The sequence below is a fragment of the Aspergillus fumigatus genome, chromosome 3 (assembly GCF_000002655.1).
Source record: "Aspergillus fumigatus Af293 chromosome 3, whole genome shotgun sequence".
NCBI lineage: Eukaryota > Fungi > Ascomycota > Eurotiomycetes > Eurotiales > Aspergillaceae > Aspergillus > Aspergillus fumigatus.
In genome coordinates this window covers 3,750,258-3,772,069 of record NC_007196.1, presented here as the reverse complement: position 1 = coordinate 3,772,069, position 21,812 = coordinate 3,750,258, and the positions used below count along the sequence as shown (strand labels likewise).

At 50.3% G+C, this 21,812-nt stretch overlaps 9 protein-coding genes across 9 annotated transcripts; 7 read left to right on the top strand and 2 right to left on the bottom strand.

Moving 5' to 3' along the window:
• The first annotated feature begins 691 nt into the window (after positions 1-691).
• Positions 692-3,223, top strand: AFUA_3G14170 (sugar porter family MFS transporter). Its single transcript, XM_077804481.1, has 8 exons — positions 692-1,108; positions 1,171-1,209; positions 1,259-1,320; positions 1,375-1,502; positions 1,551-1,740; positions 1,794-2,163; positions 2,218-2,723; positions 2,782-3,223. The coding sequence occupies exons 1-8, from the start codon at positions 1,063-1,065 to the stop codon at positions 3,016-3,018; spliced, it is 1,578 nt and encodes a 525-aa protein (XP_077660629.1). The 5' UTR covers positions 692-1,062; the 3' UTR covers positions 3,019-3,223.
• A 378-nt stretch (positions 3,224-3,601) lies between these two features.
• On the top strand, positions 3,602-3,817 carry AFUA_3G14165 (uncharacterized protein; the record flags this gene model as incomplete). The annotated part of the gene is made up of 1 exon (XM_001481585.1): positions 3,602-3,817. One exon carries the CDS (start codon positions 3,602-3,604, stop codon positions 3,815-3,817), a length of 216 nt encoding a protein of 71 aa, XP_001481635.1.
• A 151-nt stretch (positions 3,818-3,968) lies between these two features.
• On the top strand, positions 3,969-6,206 carry AFUA_3G14160 (uncharacterized protein). Its single transcript, XM_077804480.1, has 2 exons — positions 3,969-5,549; positions 5,621-6,206. Exons 1-2 carry the CDS (start codon positions 5,534-5,536, stop codon positions 6,046-6,048), a joined length of 444 nt encoding a protein of 147 aa, XP_077660628.1. The 5' UTR covers positions 3,969-5,533; the 3' UTR covers positions 6,049-6,206.
• A 51-nt stretch (positions 6,207-6,257) lies between these two features.
• fbx15 (F-box domain protein) lies at positions 6,258-8,913 on the bottom strand. Its single transcript, XM_749117.2, has 2 exons — positions 8,513-8,913; positions 6,258-8,458 (listed from the first exon to the last, which is right to left on the bottom strand). Exons 1-2 carry the CDS (start codon positions 8,669-8,671, stop codon positions 6,650-6,652), a joined length of 1,968 nt encoding a protein of 655 aa, XP_754210.1. The 5' UTR covers positions 8,672-8,913; the 3' UTR covers positions 6,258-6,649.
• A 3,827-nt stretch (positions 8,914-12,740) lies between these two features.
• On the top strand, positions 12,741-14,394 carry casB (caspase family protein; the record flags this gene model as incomplete). Its single annotated transcript, XM_749118.1, has 8 exons — positions 12,741-12,832; positions 12,891-13,021; positions 13,083-13,451; positions 13,501-13,545; positions 13,594-13,669; positions 13,716-13,812; positions 13,862-14,082; positions 14,148-14,394. The coding sequence occupies 8 exons, from the start codon at positions 12,741-12,743 to the stop codon at positions 14,392-14,394; spliced, it is 1,278 nt and encodes a 425-aa protein (XP_754211.1).
• Positions 14,395-15,266: 872 nt separating this feature from the next.
• Positions 15,267-17,077, top strand: AFUA_3G14130 (uncharacterized protein). The gene has a single exon (XM_077804479.1). The coding sequence runs from the start codon at positions 16,129-16,131 to the stop codon at positions 16,741-16,743; it is 615 nt and encodes a 204-aa protein (XP_077659919.1). The 5' UTR covers positions 15,267-16,128; the 3' UTR covers positions 16,744-17,077.
• Positions 17,078-17,836: 759 nt separating this feature from the next.
• AFUA_3G14120 (uncharacterized protein) lies at positions 17,837-19,069 on the bottom strand (the record flags this gene model as incomplete). The annotated part of the gene is made up of 2 exons (XM_749120.1): positions 17,837-18,240; positions 18,895-19,069. The coding sequence occupies 2 exons, from the start codon at positions 19,067-19,069 to the stop codon at positions 17,837-17,839; spliced, it is 579 nt and encodes a 192-aa protein (XP_754213.1).
• A 55-nt stretch (positions 19,070-19,124) lies between these two features.
• Positions 19,125-20,038, top strand: efm7 (putative nicotinamide N-methyltransferase Nnt1; the record flags this gene model as incomplete). The annotated part of the gene is made up of 3 exons (XM_749121.1): positions 19,125-19,277; positions 19,364-19,924; positions 19,973-20,038. The coding sequence occupies 3 exons, from the start codon at positions 19,125-19,127 to the stop codon at positions 20,036-20,038; spliced, it is 780 nt and encodes a 259-aa protein (XP_754214.1).
• Positions 20,039-20,287: 249 nt separating this feature from the next.
• Positions 20,288-21,758, top strand: AFUA_3G14100 (putative RNA polymerase II Elongator complex associated protein Kti12; the record flags this gene model as incomplete). Its single annotated transcript, XM_749122.1, has 3 exons — positions 20,288-20,354; positions 20,446-20,774; positions 20,829-21,758. The coding sequence occupies 3 exons, from the start codon at positions 20,288-20,290 to the stop codon at positions 21,756-21,758; spliced, it is 1,326 nt and encodes a 441-aa protein (XP_754215.1).
• Positions 21,759-21,812: the final 54 nt, after the last annotated feature.

Genomic DNA, 21,812 nt, shown 5'->3' with positions numbered 1-21,812 from the left:
TTTCTTGAGGGGTTGCACTCTTTTGTTCTCTCGCCGACCAATGACTAGAGCGTCTGGCGGTTATCTTGGCTTCTCAGAGTTATTGGTCAGAACCAAGGTAGCCCGTGTTTGAAGTTTCTTTATACTTGGTAAGTCCTTTGAGTGCCAACTGCCAAGGGTAGATAGATCGATTGGAAGGATCAAGACGCCTGTCGCTTCTCGGTGTGCATTTTCCCGTATCGGGCCAGAGCTTCCTTCCTCTATTCCTTGAGCTAATGGGAGGGTCCATAAATTATAGCCTCGACTTAATTTACAATAAAGTAGGAAAATGGCTGAAATGTGGAGCTAAGGAGAAGGTGGTCTGTCCTTGTGGTCTTTTGGTCTGGGGTAACACCAGGCTTGCAACTTGAAAGTCAGCCCACCACGTGGATAGGTCATATTCTTCGTAACCTCGATGCTGACATCTCTCCTCAAGAGTCCTAAGCTCCTTGTCCAGACCAGTACAAGCCTTGATTCCGACGCGTAAACTTTGCTGGATTGCGGGGGGAGGCGTTTGAGGGACGGCCCCCATGATCCAGCATCAGCCTATCCACACAACGCAACCCTGTAATATCGTCCTCCAGTCCACATGATGTTGGTGGCGTTTGCCCAGAGTTGTCCTAGTCCAGAACCTTCCGCTTGTTGTTCTGATCCTAAATACATCCTTCTGGGTGCTAGGTAGTACTGGGATGTTGCTGTGCTCCATGAATATGGTCCAATCGTTGCCGGTACTCACCCCAGGTTAATGAATCAGACGACTCTGGGGACTGTGGTATGCACTAAACCGTCCATCAGAAACAGAAACAACGGGCCATGCCGCTAAATGGCCCGTTTGTTTCTCTCGGGTTATCTTCTGGAGCTGTGTCCGGTTTGGTGGTTGTCGTTTGCGAGAGCAGAGCACAGAGTATTTAACCACTGTGGGGTACTCGCATCTTGGATACTTCTCTCTTTGGTCTTTTTTTTCTTCTTCCAAGTTTCTTCCTTTTTTATCTCCGCAGTGGCTGGTCTGTCGTACAAAGCTGCTTTTGACAGCTGGCCGCAAAAATGAAGATTTACAATGTCTACTTTCTCTGTAGCTTCATTACCTTGGGTGAGTTGGTCTCCGTAGGGAATCGCTTGTTGACAGCTTACTGACTCTTCGGACCCCAAAAGGGGGTGGTCTTTTTGGGTTCGATATCAGCAGTATGAGCGGTGCGTATAGTTCTTGATTCTTTATTCGATGGGTTCCTGATGATTGCAGGTGTCCTGGGAACTCAGGCGTATGTGAACTACTTCCGCGTGGGCAGCGGCCAGTATAAGCAGGCAAGTTCCGATTAGCACTCTATCTGAAGTCCCTTTCTTCTAAACTGGTACTAGGGTGGCATCACCTGTGCCATGCCCTTTGGCTCGCTCATTGGTGCCCTGTGCTCGAGTTTCATTGCGGATCGCTACTCTCGTGTCACCGCAATCCAGTTCTCGACTGTCTTGTGGACTATCGGCTCCATGTAAGTCTGTTGCGTATCTGTATCTGTCATGCCAACTAATTTGTTTAGCTTCATGACTGCCTCCAATGGTATTGCTCTCCTTGTCGTCGGTCGTGTCATCGCTGGTCTTTGTGTCGGTATCGCCTCGGCTATGGTTCCTGTCTACCAAGCAGAGGTTGCTCCAAAGGAGATTCGTGGCCGAGTTATCTCCCTCCAGCAATGGGCCATCACCTGGGGTATCTTAATTCAATACTTTATTGTGAGTGACCAGCTATTTTTGAGCAAATGGAGACGGTTTCTGACCATTGATAGCAATATGGTTCCAGCAACGTCGACGGAGGTCCCGATAACCCGACTCAAAGTACTGCTGCCTTCCGCATTCCCTGGGGTATCCAGATGGTGCCTGGCTTTATCCTCTTCGTCGGCCTGTTTTTCTACCCCAAGTCGCCCCGTTGGCTTGCAAGCAAAGACCGCTGGGACGAAGCGATGGAGGTACTTGCCAACCTTCACGGAAATGGAGACCGCAACCATCCCAAGGTTTTGGCTCAATATCAAGAAATTGAGGAGGCCTTGGCTCTGGAGCGTGAGCAGGCGTCTACTAGCTATCAGGAACTGGTCAAGCCTCGCATTCTCAAGCGTGTGTTCCTTGGTATGAGTCTGCAGATGTGGTCCCAGTTGTGCGGTGAGTTGATCGTACCCTTCTCCATGAGGCAAAGACTAATGGCTGCTGCTATAGGTATGAACGTCATGATGTATTACATTGTGTATATCATGCAGAGTACGGGAACTGGAAGCCCTCTCCTCACCGCTTCCATTCAGTACATCCTGAACACTGCGTTGACCCTACCCGCCATCATATACCTGGACAGATTCGGTCGTCGCCCTGCCATCCTGATTGGTTTTGCCTTGCAAGCTACCTTCTTGTACATTGAAGGAGGTCTACAGGCTGGATTTGGCAAGCCTAACCCTCATGACGACCCCAAGCTGGATGCCATTTCTTGGGTTGTGTCCGACCATCCCAACGTCGGCAAAGCAATCATTGCGCTCTCCTACCTCTTCGTCTGCTCATTCGCGACAACCATCGGTCCGACTTCGTGGACCTACCCTGCGGAAATCTACCCGGCCAAGGTTCGCGCCAAGGCTGTCTCTCTTGCTACCGCGTCGAACTGGATCTGGAACTGTCTTCTTGCTCTGTTCGTCCCGCCTCTACTGTGGTCGATCAACTGGAAGATGTACATGATCGTACGTACTTGCATGGAAAACTTATGACCTGAGAAAAGCTAATTGACAAATCTTACAGTTTGCCGCCTTCAACACCGCAGCCTTCATCCACATGTTCCTCATGGCCCCCGAGACAAAGGGTTACACGCTTGAGGAAATGGACGAAGTGTTCGACAGCGGCCTTCCCGCCTGGCGTAAGCTCAACAAGCGCAGCAGACTGGAGGAGCTCGAACAGGAGATTGCGCAGGGTAAACTCAAGGTCGCTGCTCACAGCGAGAAAGATGGACCCGTTGCTGCTACTACCGAGACCGTCTAGACGGTGCCTTGATTTCTGGATCTTGTTGGAAAGCTTTCCTTTGAATAGGCACAATGGTGCATGGGTAATAGCTTGGAATATGAGCTGACTGCCTTTGGCTTGGGTATCGAGTTCCATGTTTGGTTTACTTGATTAATTCTAGGTAGTCCTCATAAGCACCCATGTTGATTCTATCTGACAGTAATATCAATCTAATTTTGTCGTCAGCTGTTCCACGTTCTTCAGTCAGTACTGAGCCTAGCTAAGTAGTGAGTTGAACATGCCTTGCTAAACAAGCACTGTTTAGTTCTCAACTCCTAACTTAATTGATTTCCTTAACCGTCCTGCCTTGAGGTCCAACCTGACAAGAGTTCTGATAACAAATTTCAACAGTTACAGCAGGCTCCGTGACAAAACAGTTCTGTAAAGCCAGGTGCCAGTAGAACTCCATTCACTACCCCATGCCACATTCACCCCCACTAAACAATGCAAGATTCACTCTACCTTTCCTCATATCCTACCCCTCTCACCCTTAACTACGTCATCCGTCTCATCCAACAACACAATCACACATCACGTGCCTTCAGCAACCCTTACAAGAGAGATGGCTTCTACTACCTCCTCCATCACCATCAACGTAAACTCCCACTGCGAGACTCCATCTCCTCGATTCAACCACCCACGTCCTATCCAACTGTATCGAATGCAAGGTTACGCCGTACGGATGGTTCCGCTTGATACTGATGGATTGGAGAATGCAGATGAGTATGTTATGCAGTTGGTTGTAAGTATCATATCTCTCTCAATGATTTGCTTTTAAGTTGAAAGTTAGCGTGACAGATCTGCGACCCAGAATTCCCCGTTGGCCCGATTATCTCGTTTATTGATATGTGTGAGCCTGTAAGTGGATCCGCACAGATGCATATTACTGCTATGAGGAGGGTAGACGCAGCAGCCTGAGGTTGCGACTGCAAGCGAATACTAGGTTGTGGGCTGCGATGTCCCCTTGCTATGAAGATACCATGCCATGTGCAGGATGACTTGAACTCGGAAGAGCTTGGTGGTGAGTACGGATTGGAGGTTATTGAGAGGTATGATAGGCTGATTGGGTTCTAAATCTGCTGCAGGAAGACGCACAGTTGCAAGCTCCAGATTGAGCATTGGTTCATGTCGTTGGGAGGAGGGCTCCTAGTGTTTATGGCAGATAGTTTTGAACTAGAACCAGTCCTCACCTTGACCTAGTCGGATGTGGCTGCTCTGATTAGTTATTCTATCATCTAGTCAAATGAGCTCCAACGATCCTTGAATTTTGATTTTGTCGATAAATCAGTGTAACCGTAAATCTGGGCATGATTTTCTCTAGGCCATGATAGGTTTGATAATATTTGTGTTGCCTGAGGCATCAACAATCCTGTTTCTGGCAGTTCAATAGTTGATCACCGCTGATCATGTCTCCTGTTTGTTCCCTTGGACATTTGGTCCACGATAACATGCTGACTGTAGGCCTTCTAGTCAGGGGCGGCTTCGGGCTGCAATGATCTGACATGTCAATTACTACAGACCTGCGGACTTACTATTCTCAGTGACCTCTTGTGTATACTGAGAGCTTCAAAATCTATGTCATCTCAAGTACCACCACTTCCTCAGCTCCATCATGATTCCTGGACTCAGATGATTCCGCCGCTTACGGTTTCTGAAATATGTGACTTCGTGACTTTGTCATCAGCCTTTGCAGTCTGTCAGCTCTCCAAAGTGCACAGACTGTGGACCGGTTCGAGCAATTTGGGGGCCATTTCATTCCCCTAGTGAAGTTCACAGACAAAGAGATCGTAAAGCGGCTCAGTAAATGCCGAACTGATGTTCGAGCACAATAACCCGATTCAGAAGTGTCAGGATCTTCACGCGATTTAAGGGACTAGCAGACAACAGTGGTGTTGACTGTTGGCTCCTTTTATTCGATACTGTGAGCCCCAGCGTCCTTTGCCCACTTCACCTGCCAACCCAGGCGTCGCACTGGTTAGCTGTCGTTCGCTATCTCTTGTTGATGATTTTCTGCATCAACAAGGACAAGATACGCTGACGGAGGTGGTGGTTGACGACGCTTCACCTAGTTCAGAGATATGTCCTGTCGGCCGAGTTCGCCTGCCAGACGCTTGGTAATTTTAGCAGAGCAATATCCGGAAGCCAGAGGTATCTATGGCTATCTTTGCGTCCTGTCTCATAATCGGATTCTGAGATAATCTCGCCGTTCGTTCGACCTCAGACTCAAGAGATTCTACCGGCAAGACAAAACTCGGACTCACGGGTACATTACCGCTGTACCTAGCGCTACTCTGCGCACGAGTCAACCCAGCCAACGCGACTTGCTATAACCTCGATCGAAGCGAGCACCGGACGATGTGCCTTGACGAACGGATGGAACCTCAAACTGCCGCAACAAGCAAGATGTCCGCCTATCAAACGGCTTGTGCTATTTGCAGGAGTCTTATCCAAATGCCCTCTCGCGTGGAAGCTGTACGGATATAAACTGCGTGTAATGCTGCGTGCTCTACGTCAGTTACCCTATTGCTTGACATTTTGAAACCCCTTGTTGTGGGTACCTCAAGCTGATCAATCCATCTAGCGAACATCAATCGAAAAAGCGGCTACCCGATCGTCAATATGGGCTACGACACAAAAACCCCCAAATACTGCTGCGGATCCGTGGTGGACAATCAATGCAAAGACGGTGATCCCTTTACAATCGGAAACGGGGCGGTGATACCAGAGGTAGCAGCTCTAGCTGGTTACGTGAAAGCTTCAGCAATTACCGATACCACCTGTTCGAATTCTTTGTCAATCACCACATCGTCAAATTCTGCGTCAACTGCCATTACCGCCTGTCCAACATCAACAGGGGATAATACATCACCCTCGTCCCACGACCTGGCTATCGGAGTAGGGGTTGGTGTGCCTTTAGGCGTCATTGCTCTGGCATCCATTGTCTGGGCACTGTGGGAGCGTCGGCAAACTAAACATGCTCGTCTGGAGGAGAGTATGCCGGCGACCTGAGCGCAGGCTACTGGTCAATATCAGCATCAATATCTGGCGCACGGCATATATCAACCACATCCTGCGGAGCTCGCGACTGGGCAAACAGGGTCGGCATCGGAGTTGGACAGCGACGGGGGTGCAAAATGAACTAGATATTGGGTCAGTGAGGTGACGGGATTTGTAATAATGTGTAATTCAGGATAGTTATAAGGATGTCTCGCTCATACTGGTAGGAAGTCCAGACAAAGGGAATAATGTATGGAGTACTTGCCGATGCACCAAGACACTTAATCAGTCGTGCGAGCCCGCTCCTCGCTGCCTGTCAGGCCACCAACTCTACTCTGTAGAGAGTAATGTCCAGATCGGCTTAGCTCTTGCTCAATATGTAGACCGATGACTCAGCACCTCCCTCAAAGCTAATAAGATTGCATCCGGTGCGTTTGCGCATACGGGTGAAGTGGGTACGCCTCGTATTCTTTCAGTTACAGGTCTTAGTTGCAAAATGACGAGTGCGAATACGACACGATCAACAAAACGTTGCGCGCTGACGACTGATCAGATACTGCAGCTTGCTCCTTTGATTTATTACAGATGACTGCAACTAGAGAGGACGGATCGGTCACCGAAGCCAATATCCATGATTAATGCTTAGATACATAGCCGGCTCCTCCCGGACAGATGGCACCGCCTGGTTCGCCCTTGCTGTGCTGACAGGAGTCTGAAGCATTGTCCGCTCCTGCTGGCGTGGAGGCCTGATTGCGGTTGCGTGATCACTGTTGGGCCCCCAAGGCCGGACGCCCGAGTCCAGAGTAAGACGTTTCAGACCTGGATGTCTGATGACAGGATCAAAGTTGATGAGTACGATGGCTTGGTTACCGCCGCACAGTCCTTCCTGATCGATGGAGTAGATGATTGAGCGCTCGTCTGCGACCGCTTGGACTTTGCCAATGCGGTGGGACGGGCAGAGGAGCTGGGTCAGCTCTGCGGGGGCGTTCTCGGGCGGCCACATGTGGATTCCGCGAGAGGTGAACCGCTCCTCGCCGTGGTCCATGGGGTTGCCATTGTCGTCGGTGAATTCTGGTTTGTGGAGGGTGTTGCTTGCCTCGTCGATGGGGCTTTTGCGTTTCCGGGAGACTGTCCGAAGGCGGAGGCGATCGTGGGGGATGTGGCTGCCTCCTGGTGATGATGGGTGGGGGTCGTTGACGAGGTCAACGAATGTCGAGGCTGAGAGATTGTAGGTGCGGAACTTCGTTTTTGCCAGGATGAAGTCGCGTCGTTGCATTGGGTTGTCGGGATCGTGATTGTCTTGATCGTCAAGTGGATATTCCGAGTGATAGTATCTGCGCAGCCGTTTCCGGGGTCTCTCGTAGATTGCCTTATTCGACGAATCTAGTGTCTTGGTTAAGGGCTCGTCTGGCAATTCAGCAGCTATCGAGCTGCATGGTGGGTGGTTGACCGGTCGCTTACTCCGAGAGATTTCTGCAGGCGACGGGAGAGGCTGCATGTAGTAAGTCCGGCAATTATCGCTGCCTCCGTTGCGCCATTCGCGGCGACATTCCAGAATCAGAAGTTGGTTGGTCGCTTCGTCCTCTCGAAGTGAAAGGTCCGACCATGTGTCATTGATGGGGCCTTCGCGATGCTGTCGACGCCACTCGGTCCTGGGCGTCACCGAGCCCCTATCCCCGCGAGGGGGCAGACAGATCCACATGTACAAGGAGGTCCAGTCAACCTCTTCTTCTTCAAAGTCTACCAAGGTCGACACGGCATACAGATGGTCCTGATGCACCTCGAAGCAGACGGTCTGACCGATCTCATTGCCAACGAAGTTATGCAGCTCAACAGGTTTCTCAGTTATGTGTTGTCCAGTAGCTAGATTCACGCAGTGAACAGCCCACTGCGGATAGCCATAATGGCTCAATGCAGACTGAGTCCCGTAGTAAAGGTAGGACCTGTTATGCCGGACAAAAAGTCGTCGTGTGGACTGAAGCGGTGTGCGGAGACGTAATCGACCAGTTCTGCAGTCTATTTTCCTGCGCATATCTACCGCAAGAAGCCAAGCATCTCGCACCTCTCCAATCTCGACCAGAAATGCCAGAATCCCGTCATGGTAGTGCAGCAGCGATATCTGGATCGTATGTCGCGCCGGATTGCAGCCTGGGATCGCGCGCGAGAGGACATTATGCACGTTCAAAACCTGCTCTACTTGACCGACCCCATGCACATCCAAGGCACGAATCTTGTTGTCGTAGATGTAGCAGAGGGAGCCTTGGTCATACAAAAAGGCCGAGCCGTATGCAAGAACTGAGACTGAATACGGCTGAGCTGTGGCGAAAGCTTCCTTGATGTCATACAGACGGCCAACTGCTCTACGATACCCAGTCCTAGTTCTATCCGCTTCCCGTCCCTCCTTGGAATGAAGCAGGTGGTTCTAAACCATGTTAAAATGCTTCCCTTGTTATGCACTCGTGAGGAAAATACACACCTCGATTGTCTTTCTTGCAATGGACTCATTTCGCATCAACTTGTTGAGAGCTTGATTGACTCGACTGAGATGGATAAAGTCATGGCAATCCAACCCGGAAGCGATCTGGTAGAACACATCATATGGGATGGAGTCCAGGTTCTTGCTCATGTCGGTCATGTCCAAACTGAGAGGAAGAGATGATAGCTCCAGCAGAGCATGGACAATATATCGAATAACAAAGCAATGGAAGGTAACAATGCTGTAGTTAAAATACGCTGTGATGATGTGATGACAGTGATGGTGGTGCGAGCAGTAAAGGATAATGACGATCTCCAACTGTGGAGACACAGTTATCCATCTTGGATGTCACACGCTGAGAAGAGAGATTTGTAGAATATATGAAGGCAGTGGATTTGAGCCTCCTGCTTGAGGCTCGGTATAAGCTTTGGAGAGCTTTGTTCATTTTGGGTAGGATAGGCCCACTGAATGACGCGTGGATTATTGAAGACGGATTTCATCCTGATTCCCACGGATCGAGCTAGCTTCTAAGGAGCTCCGAAATGAGAGCAGTCTAACTGTTTTGGCAAGAAAAAGAAAAGGTTGCATTTGCCTCACAAAACAAAATGAAAAAGGATTACACCTTACCAAGTCAGCCACAACAGCACGAGAGGGTCTGGGCGGCACGAATGCTGATCAACGCCACGCTCAGTTATCTTCAGATGGGTTATCATGGGTGAGCATAAAAGCATCCAATGGTCCAGTAGTGTGGCTACTGCAGAGCCGCAAGTCTCACGGAGGATTCGGCCCAAGACTCTCATTTCCCATTCCAGTGTGGCATTTTCTAACTGGTAGTGTTGTTATTGACGAGGCTTTCCAATCGCTTTGTGTCCTTGCATTCAACCCCCAAAATGGGGCTTACCGTTGAAACAAGTCCCAAGCCGTGATAACGTTTCCACCGAGTTCGGGCTACAATTTGTGTCACCTCAGGAGCACATTTATGGGAGCTGAAAATATTTACAAATGACAGCTCTCTAATAATGGTCAATTTCTGATCTTCAACAAATGATACAGAAGGCCAAGTGAGGATTATCCAAGACCATCTCGGCCTCTTCACCGATTCCGGAGTGCCGCCGCCAAAAATTACTTCTTTGTGGATTGTGATGAGGCTCAAAGTGGCAATTTCCAGACCTGCTAGTGTCAATGCAAGGTGAACAGTCGAGAAAGAACTGGCGTACGGACTTCCGAAGCAGCTAGTCTCGTGGAGATTCCAAGGTTCCATCATCATCGTATCCATGATCAATATTTTGCCCAATTCGGGAAAGAAACGAGCGAATTCGCCCATATTCCAGTTGTCAAATGACCGACTAAAGAGCCACGCCTTGCCGAGCCTCAATTCTCCGTTGTTTTGTAGACCCCGGAGTTATTGGCTGCCCAAGGAGGGGGAAGTTTCGGTCTCAAACTTTCTAACCACCTTCGAGTGTCGGGAAGACTAACCCACTCTGAATCGTGGTTTCTCCTTGATAATCCACCCGTGATGAATGTGGTTCATCGCAAAGGATGCAACTCTTGGTCGTACTTTTTGGTGGCTGGCCAGCATTGAAAGCTCGCCGCCTGCGCCCAAAACCCAATTATGGCCTCATTTTTAAGGCAGCCGCCCCGCCAACTGGACAGCATGCAGGATCTACCAAATTCTGTGCTATCAAACACACGTTTGATATCTTCAATCCCCCACTGTTTGTCATCCATCAAAGCGAGCACTCTGTGTGCGACTTTCAAGGCCTCGAATCGCTAGCCTTGTCGTCCCGTCCGTGAGTTCCTGAAGGTCTGGCCCCCGCTTTTGCACTGCCTCGCGCCTCCATAAGGTCCGAAACGATGATCAAACAGGCACGCCACACAAGGCGGGCACGAGGCTGGAGAATCAAAGTCTCGAAGTTGGAAAGGCTGAGGTACAGGCGAATTGTATCCAATCGGAATGCTCTCCCCTTATGTCCCTTGTCGATATCATTGTACGGACGGGACCAAACATGATGCATGATTGCTGGTGGCCGGCCTGGCTTGTTACGCTTCCGAGTCCCACCAGTAGAAAAATCCCCGACGGAATCATGTCAGAGCCAAGAATATGTGATTGTGTGCTCTCGGTCGATCACAATGCGGGGTGTCTAGACTTGGGGATCAGGAACAGCTCTGATAGCTCCTCGAAGTCCGGTCATGGCATTGGACGTGCCACGGAGTTTACTGGTCAGCAGTGCATCATGTGTCAGCGCTAACAGATAAGATGGCGACTTTGCACAAATAGTGTTGCCTGGGTTCGATGCTCAGATTATCGCCCCCGTGCAACACACGGCCAGTCAACTATTGGCCACTTTGTCCCCTAACGTCAGCGTCTATAATTAACCCATGCACGCATGCTGGCGACATCTCCACCTGGACCCCAACCACCTGTATCTGATAGCAGCCTCCAGGACACTCGCGCGTGGTGACGATAGGTCGAGTCAATGATTTTCCCCCACTTGCCAACCTGACGTAATCCGTCTTCATGGCAGTGCAAAACAGTTCACGTCCTCACAATTTTGCCGATCTTTGTCAAGATTCAAATTTTCATGGTAGAGGGAAGACGTCTTGGATGCCTGTCTTGCGCATGGAACGCTAGCAGTGTTTCTAATGAGCACGGAATACCAAAGGAGACTATCTCCGGGCAATAGACAATGAACAATGTAACCTTTCAGAGTTCCGTGAAACTTGAGGTGACACACAAGTATCGAGCCGAAATAGGCCATGAGAACGATGCCCCTTCGTTGACTCGGGATTACAAGCTAGAGCACAATCTACCTGACTGCTCTTCTGATGTACCTCAAAAAGAAGTCGGTCTATATTTGGCTTACTGCGTAAGCAGGTCATAAGAGCATCACATTCCAGGAATCCTGGCGGAAGTGGCCGTCGGGTCAATGTCTGGAACGACATGCAAATACCTTTCAAGCGCTCATCTTGACAAAAGACAAACGCAAACTCAAACGTAGCCAGACAACAACTGTAAAAAACAGTACAACTAGGATCCGCAGTCGAGTCCTGTCTCAGCATCGAAGAAATCCATTCATCCTCAAAGTTCCAGAGTGCAGACGCCATCCATCCGCGACCATTTGACACGTTCTTAGCTGGATACAGCGCCAAAGGGTGTTAGAGCCTCTACAAGCTGATTTATCGTCGCTTTGATATCAGTGGCATGTTCAAGCTGTGGAAGGTAAATCATCCACAGTAGATGATAGCTTTCATCGCCACCTGTTGATCTCACTTGGGTCAAGATCTTTGGGCAGATTCAATATTTCTCTCTCTTGCCGTCGTTGCCGATCTCTTTCAGCCCTACGAGTCAATGAATACCCTCTGCGGGGAATCAAGAATTGGTTTGAGGCCAAAGGCCAGATTCCAGCGAATCAGCTTTCGCTATACGAAAACTGCTCATAATTTGCGGTCATGTTACTAGAATCGTCTGGAAGCTAACGACTAAAGAAATGTAGATGCCTAAATGAACCGAGTGTTATGACGCATTGCCCGGAATGGATGTTTGCCCGGAATGGATGTTTGCCCGGAATGGATGGCGCCCGTGAGGCGCTCTTCACTGTTGGGTAGATCATGCATTCCACATGAGCAGAAATTGTGAATAGCAGAGGGCACGGGTGAGTTGAAAATATAAATGGTGTAGGCCAAAAGTTAGGGTTCTCGGATAGCATCCAACAGGCCAGGATATCATTGAGCACTTGATGATGACGGGCACTTACCATTCAAGACAACACATCTGCATAACAACCCTGATGCAAGTGTATAAGAAAGAGATCCTCCTGATAAACACAGAAGTTCATTTTGCCAAGTCAAGGAACAAAACGGGCAGACCATCCATACCGCTTCTCTGCCCTATGTCCTATGTGTAGTGCCTCGTGCCATGTCCCACACCGTTAAGATCTGCGAGCAAATGGCAGCGATTGACGGTGTGCAGTCTGCTCCACTATCAGCCAGCCCTGACGGCCTTAGTGCCTGGGGTCATTGTTCAATAATCGCACAGGTTTAAGTATCATGATTTGTCCAAGCTGCTAGTTAGTTGTTTCTTATCTAAACTTCCACTTTTCCTCGTTTCCTTGGAATCCGATTCTGGACAGACTGGACCTGACTTGTGGTGCACTCTGGGTTTGTTGTTTTGTTGTATTAGTTGCGGTCGGCGCTCAGCGAGTTCCCTATACAGTAGATTAAACAATTGATGTACCACCGTCACTCGGCTCCTCCACCCCCGGGTTGGTCTGGTGGCTACCCCCCTCGGCAGCAGCAGTGGCCTCCTCCGCAGCCTTATGAGTAGGTTTCCTTTCGCGACACCATATGCATTGATGTATTCATGAGTGACGATTTCCAGATATCCGCCGTATCCTCCTCAAGGACCTCCTCCAGCGCATACATTTCCTCCTCCTGCCCATCGCGATTACCCATCGCCTTACCCCACGCCGCCTCCCCACTCGCCATCTCCGTACCAGCATCCTCATCATGGTGAGTTACCAATTTTCCCTGCTCGTCAAACCGGAGTACGCACACAACTAACCTAACGCAGGTCACTCGCAGTCATGGAGTGTGCCGGCTGTCCCTCCACGCCCGCCCCTCGAGGCGCAGCAATTCGGCAATGGAGCGCCTTCCCACTACCGCTTCCAGTACTCAGCATGCACAGGGCGGCGTAGAGCCCTACTGATCGGAATCAACTATATTGGACAGCCGAATCAGCTCCGCGGATGCATCAACGACGTCACTAACATGTCGACTTTTCTTCATGAGCGATACGGGTATCGGCGGGAGGACATGGTCATTCTCACCGATGACCAGAAGAATCCCCTGAGCATTCCTACCAAGGCGAATATACTGCGTGCAATGCAGTGGCTGGTCAAAGATGCGCAGCCGAACGACTCGCTTTTCCTTCATTTCTCAGGTGGGTGGCTGTGGGTTTGCACGCTTCGAGGCGATACTGAGATGCTTAGGGCATGGCGGGCGAACTCCTGATCTTGACGGTGACGAAGAGGACGGTCAGTCGCCTGGCGTCTAGGTTTGAGCGAGAGGCTGACAGAATCAAGGCTATGACGACGTCATCTACCCTGTCGACTATCGGGTTGCGGGCCATATTGTGGATGATGAAATGCATAACATAATGTTAGTCTCTTTCCTCTGACTCATAGCTTGAAGCTCATCAACGCAGGGTCCGGCCGTTGCGTCCTGGCGTTCGGCTGACAGTGATATTCGACTCCTGCCATTCGGGGACGGCTTTGGATTTGCCTTACGTCTATTCTACTCAGGTAGCTTTGACCATCTGAAGCTCATCAAGCGCCATGCTAACCCCTGCAGGGTATCTTGAAAGAACCGAACCTCGCCAAAGAAGCAGCACAGGATCTATTCAGCGCCATTAGCTCATACGGGAAAGGGGATCTGAGCGGAGTTGCGATGACGGCGATTGGGTTTCTCAAAAAGGCCGCAAAAGGTGACTCGGCGCGTCAGCGGACGGTGATGACCAAGACGTCTCCGGCCGATGTGGTCATGTTTTCGGGTTCCAAGGACACGCAGACGTCGTGAGTGCTCTTGATGTCCTTTATTGCTGACATCGTCTCTTTGCAGAGCTGACGGTGTTCTCTAGAGCGGACACATTCCAGGACGGAGAAGCTCGTGGTGCTTTGAGCTGGGCTTTCATCAAATCCTTGAAACAGTGGCCGAATCAGAGCTATCTGCAGCTACTGAACTCGATTCGAGCACAGCTCGACGGCAAGTACACACAGAAGCCACAGCTGAGCTGTAGCCATCCGCTAGGTGGGTCAACTTGTACAAACATTGATTTGCGAGCTAATAATAAAGCAACAGATGTGAATCTCCTTTTTGTGATGTGAATGATGCTCGGGGATTATGGTTTATGATTGATGGATGATATGATTGTGACTTTTGATAGCATGGGTTCCATCGACTTTATTGTATGTGTCTAGCCGTCAGACCAGCTGTGAACGTCAAGTACAGTTTCGACTAAATCAAGGTGCATAGGTCATGCGTGCGATCGAAGAGCCAGCAAAAGGCTGTTTAGATACCCAACATATGGAGCATAACGAAGTGACAAAGATGTAACAAATGGTCAGATTAGACTCGAATTCCTAGAGTGTCATTCTTCAAGCGTAGATGAAAGTGAATAGCGGCCCCTGTCCAAAGGAAAGAATGCTCAAGATACATGTCCTATATCCCACTCTGTTCTCCGTTGCCTGCGAGGCTTCGATCACATTTTAGACTTACAGATCTCGTACACATACGAAGTAGCACGAGCCCATTCACTCTTAAATTCTTAGTAGCACAGTACAGCCTACAATCTGTTCCGACCGACCAATCACTGAAGGTTAGGAGCTCAGCGCCAAAACAGGAGTTGAACATGGCTTCAAGTTTTCGAGTTGCTGGCCAGTAGCTCAATTGACCTTGACAGTTGAATGGAACAATCCACCGCAGCCATGATATTATTTGCACACCGCCACCCAAAGGTTGTAGCGTCCAACCTCCCGGCGATATATACTGCAAACTAAATCATTACTGGCAGAAAAGTGATGTTGTGGGCAAGCAGCAAAAGTGGAGTGGCTGACACCATGTTTCATCTGCAAGGTGGCTGAGCTCTATTTTTATAGATTTAGCATTGATGCATATGCAGAATTGCAAACGAAGTACTCCGTATTCTGCTCATTATGGCGAGTATTCATGCTCTGTATCTACTTCCTTCTGATATGCACTTGTTTCGCATGGATATTTTCTAGGAGAGCAGCACTTTCACCGTGTTAATAGTCCATCCCTTGATTGCACGAAGTGGACAAAAAAAGTCTCCACAGGTCCTCCGTACCTGTGAAACATTCCCGCAGCCATGACTGTGGACCATGGATGCAGGAGTGCACATACGTACATGTACCTAAGACATGGGTTGAGGACTTGAGATTTGAGAATCAGAGATCAAGACATGAAAAGATTCGATCTTTCACTTTGCTGATGCAAGTCCATCACTGTTTGAGATATTTCTGGCAGCGGCGTCAACTGCCGCGTCATCGAGCGCGTTGGACGCTGTCCGAGCAGGCACTCTGATCGGGTTTGTTATCGGGAATCGGCTCGGTTGGTGGCTTAGGTCTTTGCTTCGTCGTGTACGCAGTTTCGAGTCTACGTATGCTGTGAGGAGAATAATCGGAAGGAAGCCTGGGGCAGGAGAGGATGGCTGGAGTACAATGCGCTGTCGTGCGACTGCGCAAACTCGGGCAATGCTGCTGGAGTCTGCAGCTTCTTTGAAAACAAACATGTACGACTTCGGACGTAGGCGGACCGCAGAGGACTGGTGACTCCATAGTTCCACTCTTTCCACTTAGCTTCTCTTCTCTCTGAGACCGATGGCCAGTTATTACTGCTCATTCATCCACGCCTCTCCCACAGGGACACGCCCCAGGCAGCTGACTGTGAAGTTTGCAACTGGCAAGGAAAGCCCGTGTGGTGTTCCCTGAACAGTCTCTCCATCCACAATCTCTGGTCTTACACACAAGGGCCTTCAATAATAAGCTTCATCATCATCAACATCATCATCATCAATAACACCGCCATATCTCCTAAGCAACATGTCAACATCCTCCGCAACAGATTCTTCGCGGGAATCATACCCCGACAGTCCCGTCTCCCTCTCAAGCCGCAACATCAACAATCCCGTATTCTCATTCCCCGTCCCCCAATGTCGCCGAAAGCGAAGAGACATCCCCAAAGTCCACCGCTACTATTCCACCCCATTGCGAGCAGACTCGCCGGACTCCACCCCACTGCAGCTGTACGGACTCGAACAGCGCGAGCCCTCCATCTACGAGAAACCACGCCTCCTCCGCCGCTTCTCGCACGCCCTCGACGACATTAAGGAGGACTTCTCCCTGCAGCTCGACCCAAACAACGTGGCCAGCAAGATTCGGAGCAGACGTCAGTCAATGCTGATGTTCGATGCGGCCGCAAGCCCGTCAGACACAGACACAACGCTCCATCACGATCAACACCCCATTACGGCGTCTGGCCCTCCGCGCTCGAGACCCGTCTCCATCCTCTCCTTCGACAACTGGGGCCCACCCACGAGGGGGCTGAGTCGTCGACTGTCGACTTTCCGGTTCAGGTCGAGGAGGAAGAGGGCTGTGCCGGCACAACTCGCGAGCATCTCGCAACCGAACTTGATCGGGTCTTCGACGAATATGTAGCACCCGGCCCCAGTTGTCAATTATTTCCATATATTTCCGTTCGATGCGACTGTATCCTCAATCGCGACGGCTATTCTAGCCTGCATTTTTCGCATCGGTTCAACTAGTCCCTTTCAGCCGTCGGTAAAAGTCTTTTCGGTCCACGCATATATTCATTGTTCTCTGCATTAGCTTGGCGTTTAGTGCTGGTGTTGGTGTTCAACAATAATAGAATGTCATTTGATGCTGCATTTCTTTCCTTCTGTCACCAAAACCAAATGTATGTACACAACTTTGTTCTAAGACTATAGCTATAGCAATAACTATATCCCCGAGCTTAATCAATCACCTTGGCCTCCCCCTCCCAAAATTAATGGCTAAATGCATGTGATGATCCAGCCACTCCAATAACCGCACCAATCACCAACCGATAGCAGGGAAGAATCCGTTATCAGCTTACACTAAGGTAGCTACTCCTGATAGGATAAGCGCTGCTCGGGGTGCCCTAGTCAAGCCTCAAGTATGCTAGAGAGTGAAATTTCACCAATCGCTGCTCGGCTGCTTTATCGAGTCTTCTCTGGTATTGGAGGGCCGCGGAGCAGATTGGGTTCGCCGCATGGTTTTCTTTTCTTTCGTTGGTCAAAAATCATATCTATATCTATATTAGAGTTACTTTCTTGATTGTGTGAGTAGTCTAGTTCTCGAGGGCAATTTGCTGGGTTACATTGGCTTCGCCATGCAGCCTTGAATTTAACCGGAGGCCTCGGTCTCTACGAAGTACTGGGTAGGTGGGTACCCCAACTGATCCTCCGCAGATCGGTCGCCGTCGAAGCAGAAGTTGAGATAGAAGGACCTCTTGTTCGTGAAAAAGAAAGATTGTGTTCTTTATTGATGTAGTGTCAAAGTGAATGGTATCTGTGCAAGTCTAACGCCAATCCAACCCAACCCATCGCCGTCCTCGATGTAGGTAAACTGTAAACTCCAATAGAAAATATCAGCCCAATTCAAATCTTCCTATCCTGCACGTCCAAGCCCAACGTTTTAGACCACCATCTGCCTAATGCACCGCATCCATAGCTGCAAACGAAAGCGATGGCCGCTCCGATCGAGACCTCTATAGAGTGACGCTCTCCAAATCCCGCAGCACGACAGACATCTGCGCTCGTTTCGCTGCTTCGGCGACGAGACTGAAGTCTCGCAGAAAAGGGGCTGTTGCTAACGGACCCCCCGAGCCGTTGACCTGGTGGGGGTAGATATCAGCTGCTGGGGGCGGGGGCGCCGTGTTCGCAGACTCGGTGGAAGAAGAAGTCTGGTTGTGTTTTTGTTGTGTTTGTTGTTGTTGCCCGCTCGCTCCGAACTGCGTCTGGCTTGCACTCGAAGGTTGGATGGTCTGCGGTTGGGCTGCCATCGCTGCGGGCGTGTAGCCTAGTGTAACTGACGAGGATGGTATGGAGGAGTTGGATCCTTGGGTGTTGCTGTGAGTTATGGAATGCAGAGTGCGGGCAGAGTTGTCCATGACTGTGGTAAGAATGGAGATACTTGAAGATCAAGTCGTTCAAGTTTTGCCGGCGAAGGATGGATTAAGGTCGCGGAGCGGGGTGCGATGCGGTGTTGGGGCCTAACAATATGGGCTGATTGCGATAAACTGACCAGTGCGGCAGCACTGTATTGGTTAGCACAGATTAGATGGCGTGATGGTGGAGGTGATGGTGAAAGTGATGTCAAGTGAAAGAAGAAAGGAAGAAAATAATCATCGGCCGCTCAAAAGTCGCAACACGTGGGGGCTTACCCAGATATACCGCGGAATGACGTCCGAGAGGAAACTGGAGGAAAAAGTATTAAGGAACCGGTGATGACGGTGGTATGAACCTGGCCCAGAGATGCCAGCCAAGACGGAGAAGAGAGAGAGTATGTACTTATGAACTCTAACAAGTCGCTGACTTGGTAGATGCAGTCTATACTTGATCAAGAGGACTAGACTATGCACAGGATCTACAGCGACTATCGTCGCCCATTTATGATCATCCGCGTCGATGAGGATGGATGATTTCTTTCCAGAATCTCTACGGAGTAGAAAAAACAGAAACGGCGAAAGTTACCCGATCTAAATCCGGTACGTATCTCCACGTATATGTATGCGGGGCTACCAGCGTCGCATGCAGGTACCCTTACGAATTTGCTGTATGGTATCGTATTCGAGGAAGGCCTCAGCAGCTTTATGGATATATTTATCACGTGATTTCAGGTAATAACTGACTTGCACTAGTCTTCTATTAGAAATTACCCCACCATCACCAATAGAGAATTTATCACTGATAGCGAATTTGTTGCGATTGGACTGCACCATGTGATTTCTTACAATTGCTTCATCCCACCCATTTCCCTCGCAACACCATTGCACAATGGCAAATGAAGAAGATTTCGTGGGATTTGGGGACACCTTCAAGGACCCGGAGGGGTTTTACCCTCCTGAAAAAGAACCCACGTTCGCAGAGCACCAGATGCTCAGCGGCCAGACGGTGCGCGTGCGCCTTGTCGGCAGCCATCCTCTATACGTACGAACACGCTGAACCTCCCAATACTCTCCCTTTCAATTGTTAATAACTTAATCCTCTGCTTCGCCGACTGACCGTCTTTGGAGGGTGATCTGCTGTGGAATGCCGGCCGGACGAGCGCCACATATATAGAAGAGAAAGCTAGTTCCCTTGTCGAGGGGAAAGATGTCTTGGAGGTTGGGGCTGCGGCAGGCGTCCCGAGCATCGTTAGTGCAGTCAAAGGAGCTCGGACCGTCGTCATGACCGATTACCCTGATCCGGACCTGGTCGAGAACATGCGATACAATGCCTCGCTCTCGGCGGCTATCATTCCGAGCTCGTCATCCCTCCATGTTGCTGGATACAAATGGGGTGATCCGGTTGAACCGTTGACGGCGTATCTTCCCGAGGGCTCAAACAGTTTCGACCTTCTGATCATGGCCGATGTGGTGTACAGTTATCAAGAGCATCCTAATCTGATCAAGGTCATGCAGAAGGCACTGAAGAAATCCAAAGACTCCGTCGCGTTGGTGGTCTTTACACCTTACCAGCCCTGGCTTCTTCCCAGGAACCAAACTTTCTTTCCTTTAGCAGAGCAGAACGGGTTCCAGGTCACCAAGATCTTCGAAAAGGTCATGGATAAGGTCTTGTTCGAGAACGACCCTGGTGTAGGTTTGACTTTCTCTCACATAATGCGTTTGCTGACAAGGTTGCAGGACGAATTACTTCGTAGGACGGTATTCGGATATGAGATTCGGTGGGCTCCAAATCAACTGAATTGACAGTAGGTGTGAAGACTAAAAAGTGACTGTGTATGTACCTTAGCGATTAATGACCTTGACGAACCCATACCACCGTAGGATGATTGGCTTAGTGGCATGCAAGCAATCTTATCCTGCATTTAACTTGATCAATAGAATTTAAATTTCCCTCGTTCTCTTCAGTGATTGTATCCACATTCCTTTGTAGACGTTGTATGATCTACGCCCATCAATGGGAAGCAGCCAAGAGACATCAGCTTCTCAAGTCACATGCCACCCAGAATAGCCCCGCGAAGAAAAAGTCTCCGCCAGAACAGTCACATCCACATCCACTGTTGTTATAATGCCGGTAAGTACTGCTCTAGTGTTCCAATATCGTTATGAAATGGAGCTAATTCCAAAGGAATGACAGCTCATCGTCCTCTCAGGTTATCCCTGCTCCGGTCTCTCGTACCGCGCCCAACAACTCGCCTCGCTCCTCGAGGTGACGCAAGATGAACTCTTCAAATCCGGCGCTATCCCCGCCTCGAGACCCCGATACAAGATACACATCGTCCCAACGCATGATCCCTCGCACCCACGAACCGTTTATGACAATGCGAGGACGGAAAAAGAGGCGCGCGGAGTCGCATATACGCGGGCCAAGCGCGCCTTGGGCCGAGATAGTTTCGTGATTCTTGATGGGATGAATTACATCAAGGGGTATAGGTATCAGCTTTGGTGTGAGGCGAAGGCGTTAGGGACGACTTCTTGTGTCGTAAGTCTATAATTTGGCATCAGACTTTGCGGAAGCTGATGTGAAATGCTGAAGGTACACGTCGGGACCCCTGTCGATCAATGCGTCGCGAACAACGAAGCCAGGATACGTCGTCGAAACACACAACAGGAGAAGTCTGAATCGCACGACAACGAGCCAAAGGAAGCATCGACAATAAATGCAGACCCGGAAGTCGAAGCGCAAAACACTACACAAACCGATGCCCCCTCTCCCGCTACCGATGACACCGAAGAACCATACCCTCCCGACCTCCTCAAGAACCTCATCTTCCGCTACGAAGAACCCAGCACCTACAGCCGCTGGGATAAGCCCCTCTTTACCGTCCTGTGGAGCGACCCTGAACCTCCCATCGCGGAGATCTGGACCGCCCTAACCGGCATCCCACACCCATCCACCTCCACTGAACCCGAAACCCCCGTCACATCACTCACAAGTGTGCTCGCATCCAGCGCCCTCCTCTCCGACACAGCCAGCATCAACACCTCCGCCACAGCACGCACCCCGCGCACTGCTGCGCTCCACCGCCCAAAGATCAAACCCCACCAGGCCACCGTCCAACCCACTGCAACAGACTCCTCCGCCCTTTACGCCATGGAGAAGTGCACCTCCGCCATTGTCAGCGCAATCCGGTCCTACGCACTCACCAACCCCTCCGCCGAGGCAGCATTAGCCCAGAATCCTGACGCCCGCGGCATCGCAATTCCGGTCCCTGAGGCCTCATCCCCCATTTTCATCCCGGCGCACGTGGCAACGTCAGGCACGACGGACGAGCTTGCCGGTGCGGGCGGTATCCTTGCTTTACCGCGTCTGCAACGTCTGCGGAGGCAGTGGATCGGACTGAATCGGGCGTATGTTGGGGTGAACCATGCGTCTGCGGTCAAGGGCGGCCTGGCGCCTGACCAGGTGGGAGATGCCTTTGTAAGATTCCTGAACGCGGAATTTGCGGGGGAGAGCGGAGTTTAAAAGCTACATTCGTTCCTCTTCAGGGTTCTGCGCAGTTTGGCTCTGGGTAATCAT

Bases quoted from the DNA above. Each gene is read 5' to 3' on its own strand.
- AFUA_3G14170 (XM_077804481.1), top strand. From the start codon at position 1,063: ATGAAGATTTACAATGTCTACTTTCTCTGTAGCTTCATTACCTTGG. The intron at 1,210-1,258 runs GTGCGTATAGTT...TGATGATTGCAG, and splicing joins CGATATCAGCAGTATGAGCG to GTGTCCTGGGAACTCAGGCG. The intron at 1,503-1,550 runs GTAAGTCTGTTG...TAATTTGTTTAG, and splicing joins TTGTGGACTATCGGCTCCAT to CTTCATGACTGCCTCCAATG.
- fbx15 (XM_749117.2), bottom strand. From the start codon at position 8,671: ATGACCGACATGAGCAAGAACCTGGACTCCATCCCATATGATGTGTTC. The intron at 8,459-8,512 runs GTGTGTATTTTC...AACATGGTTTAG, and splicing joins TTGCAAGAAAGACAATCGAG to AACCACCTGCTTCATTCCAA.
- AFUA_3G14130 (XM_077804479.1), top strand. From the start codon at position 16,129: ATGTCAACATCCTCCGCAACAGATTCTTCGCGGGAATCATACCCCGAC.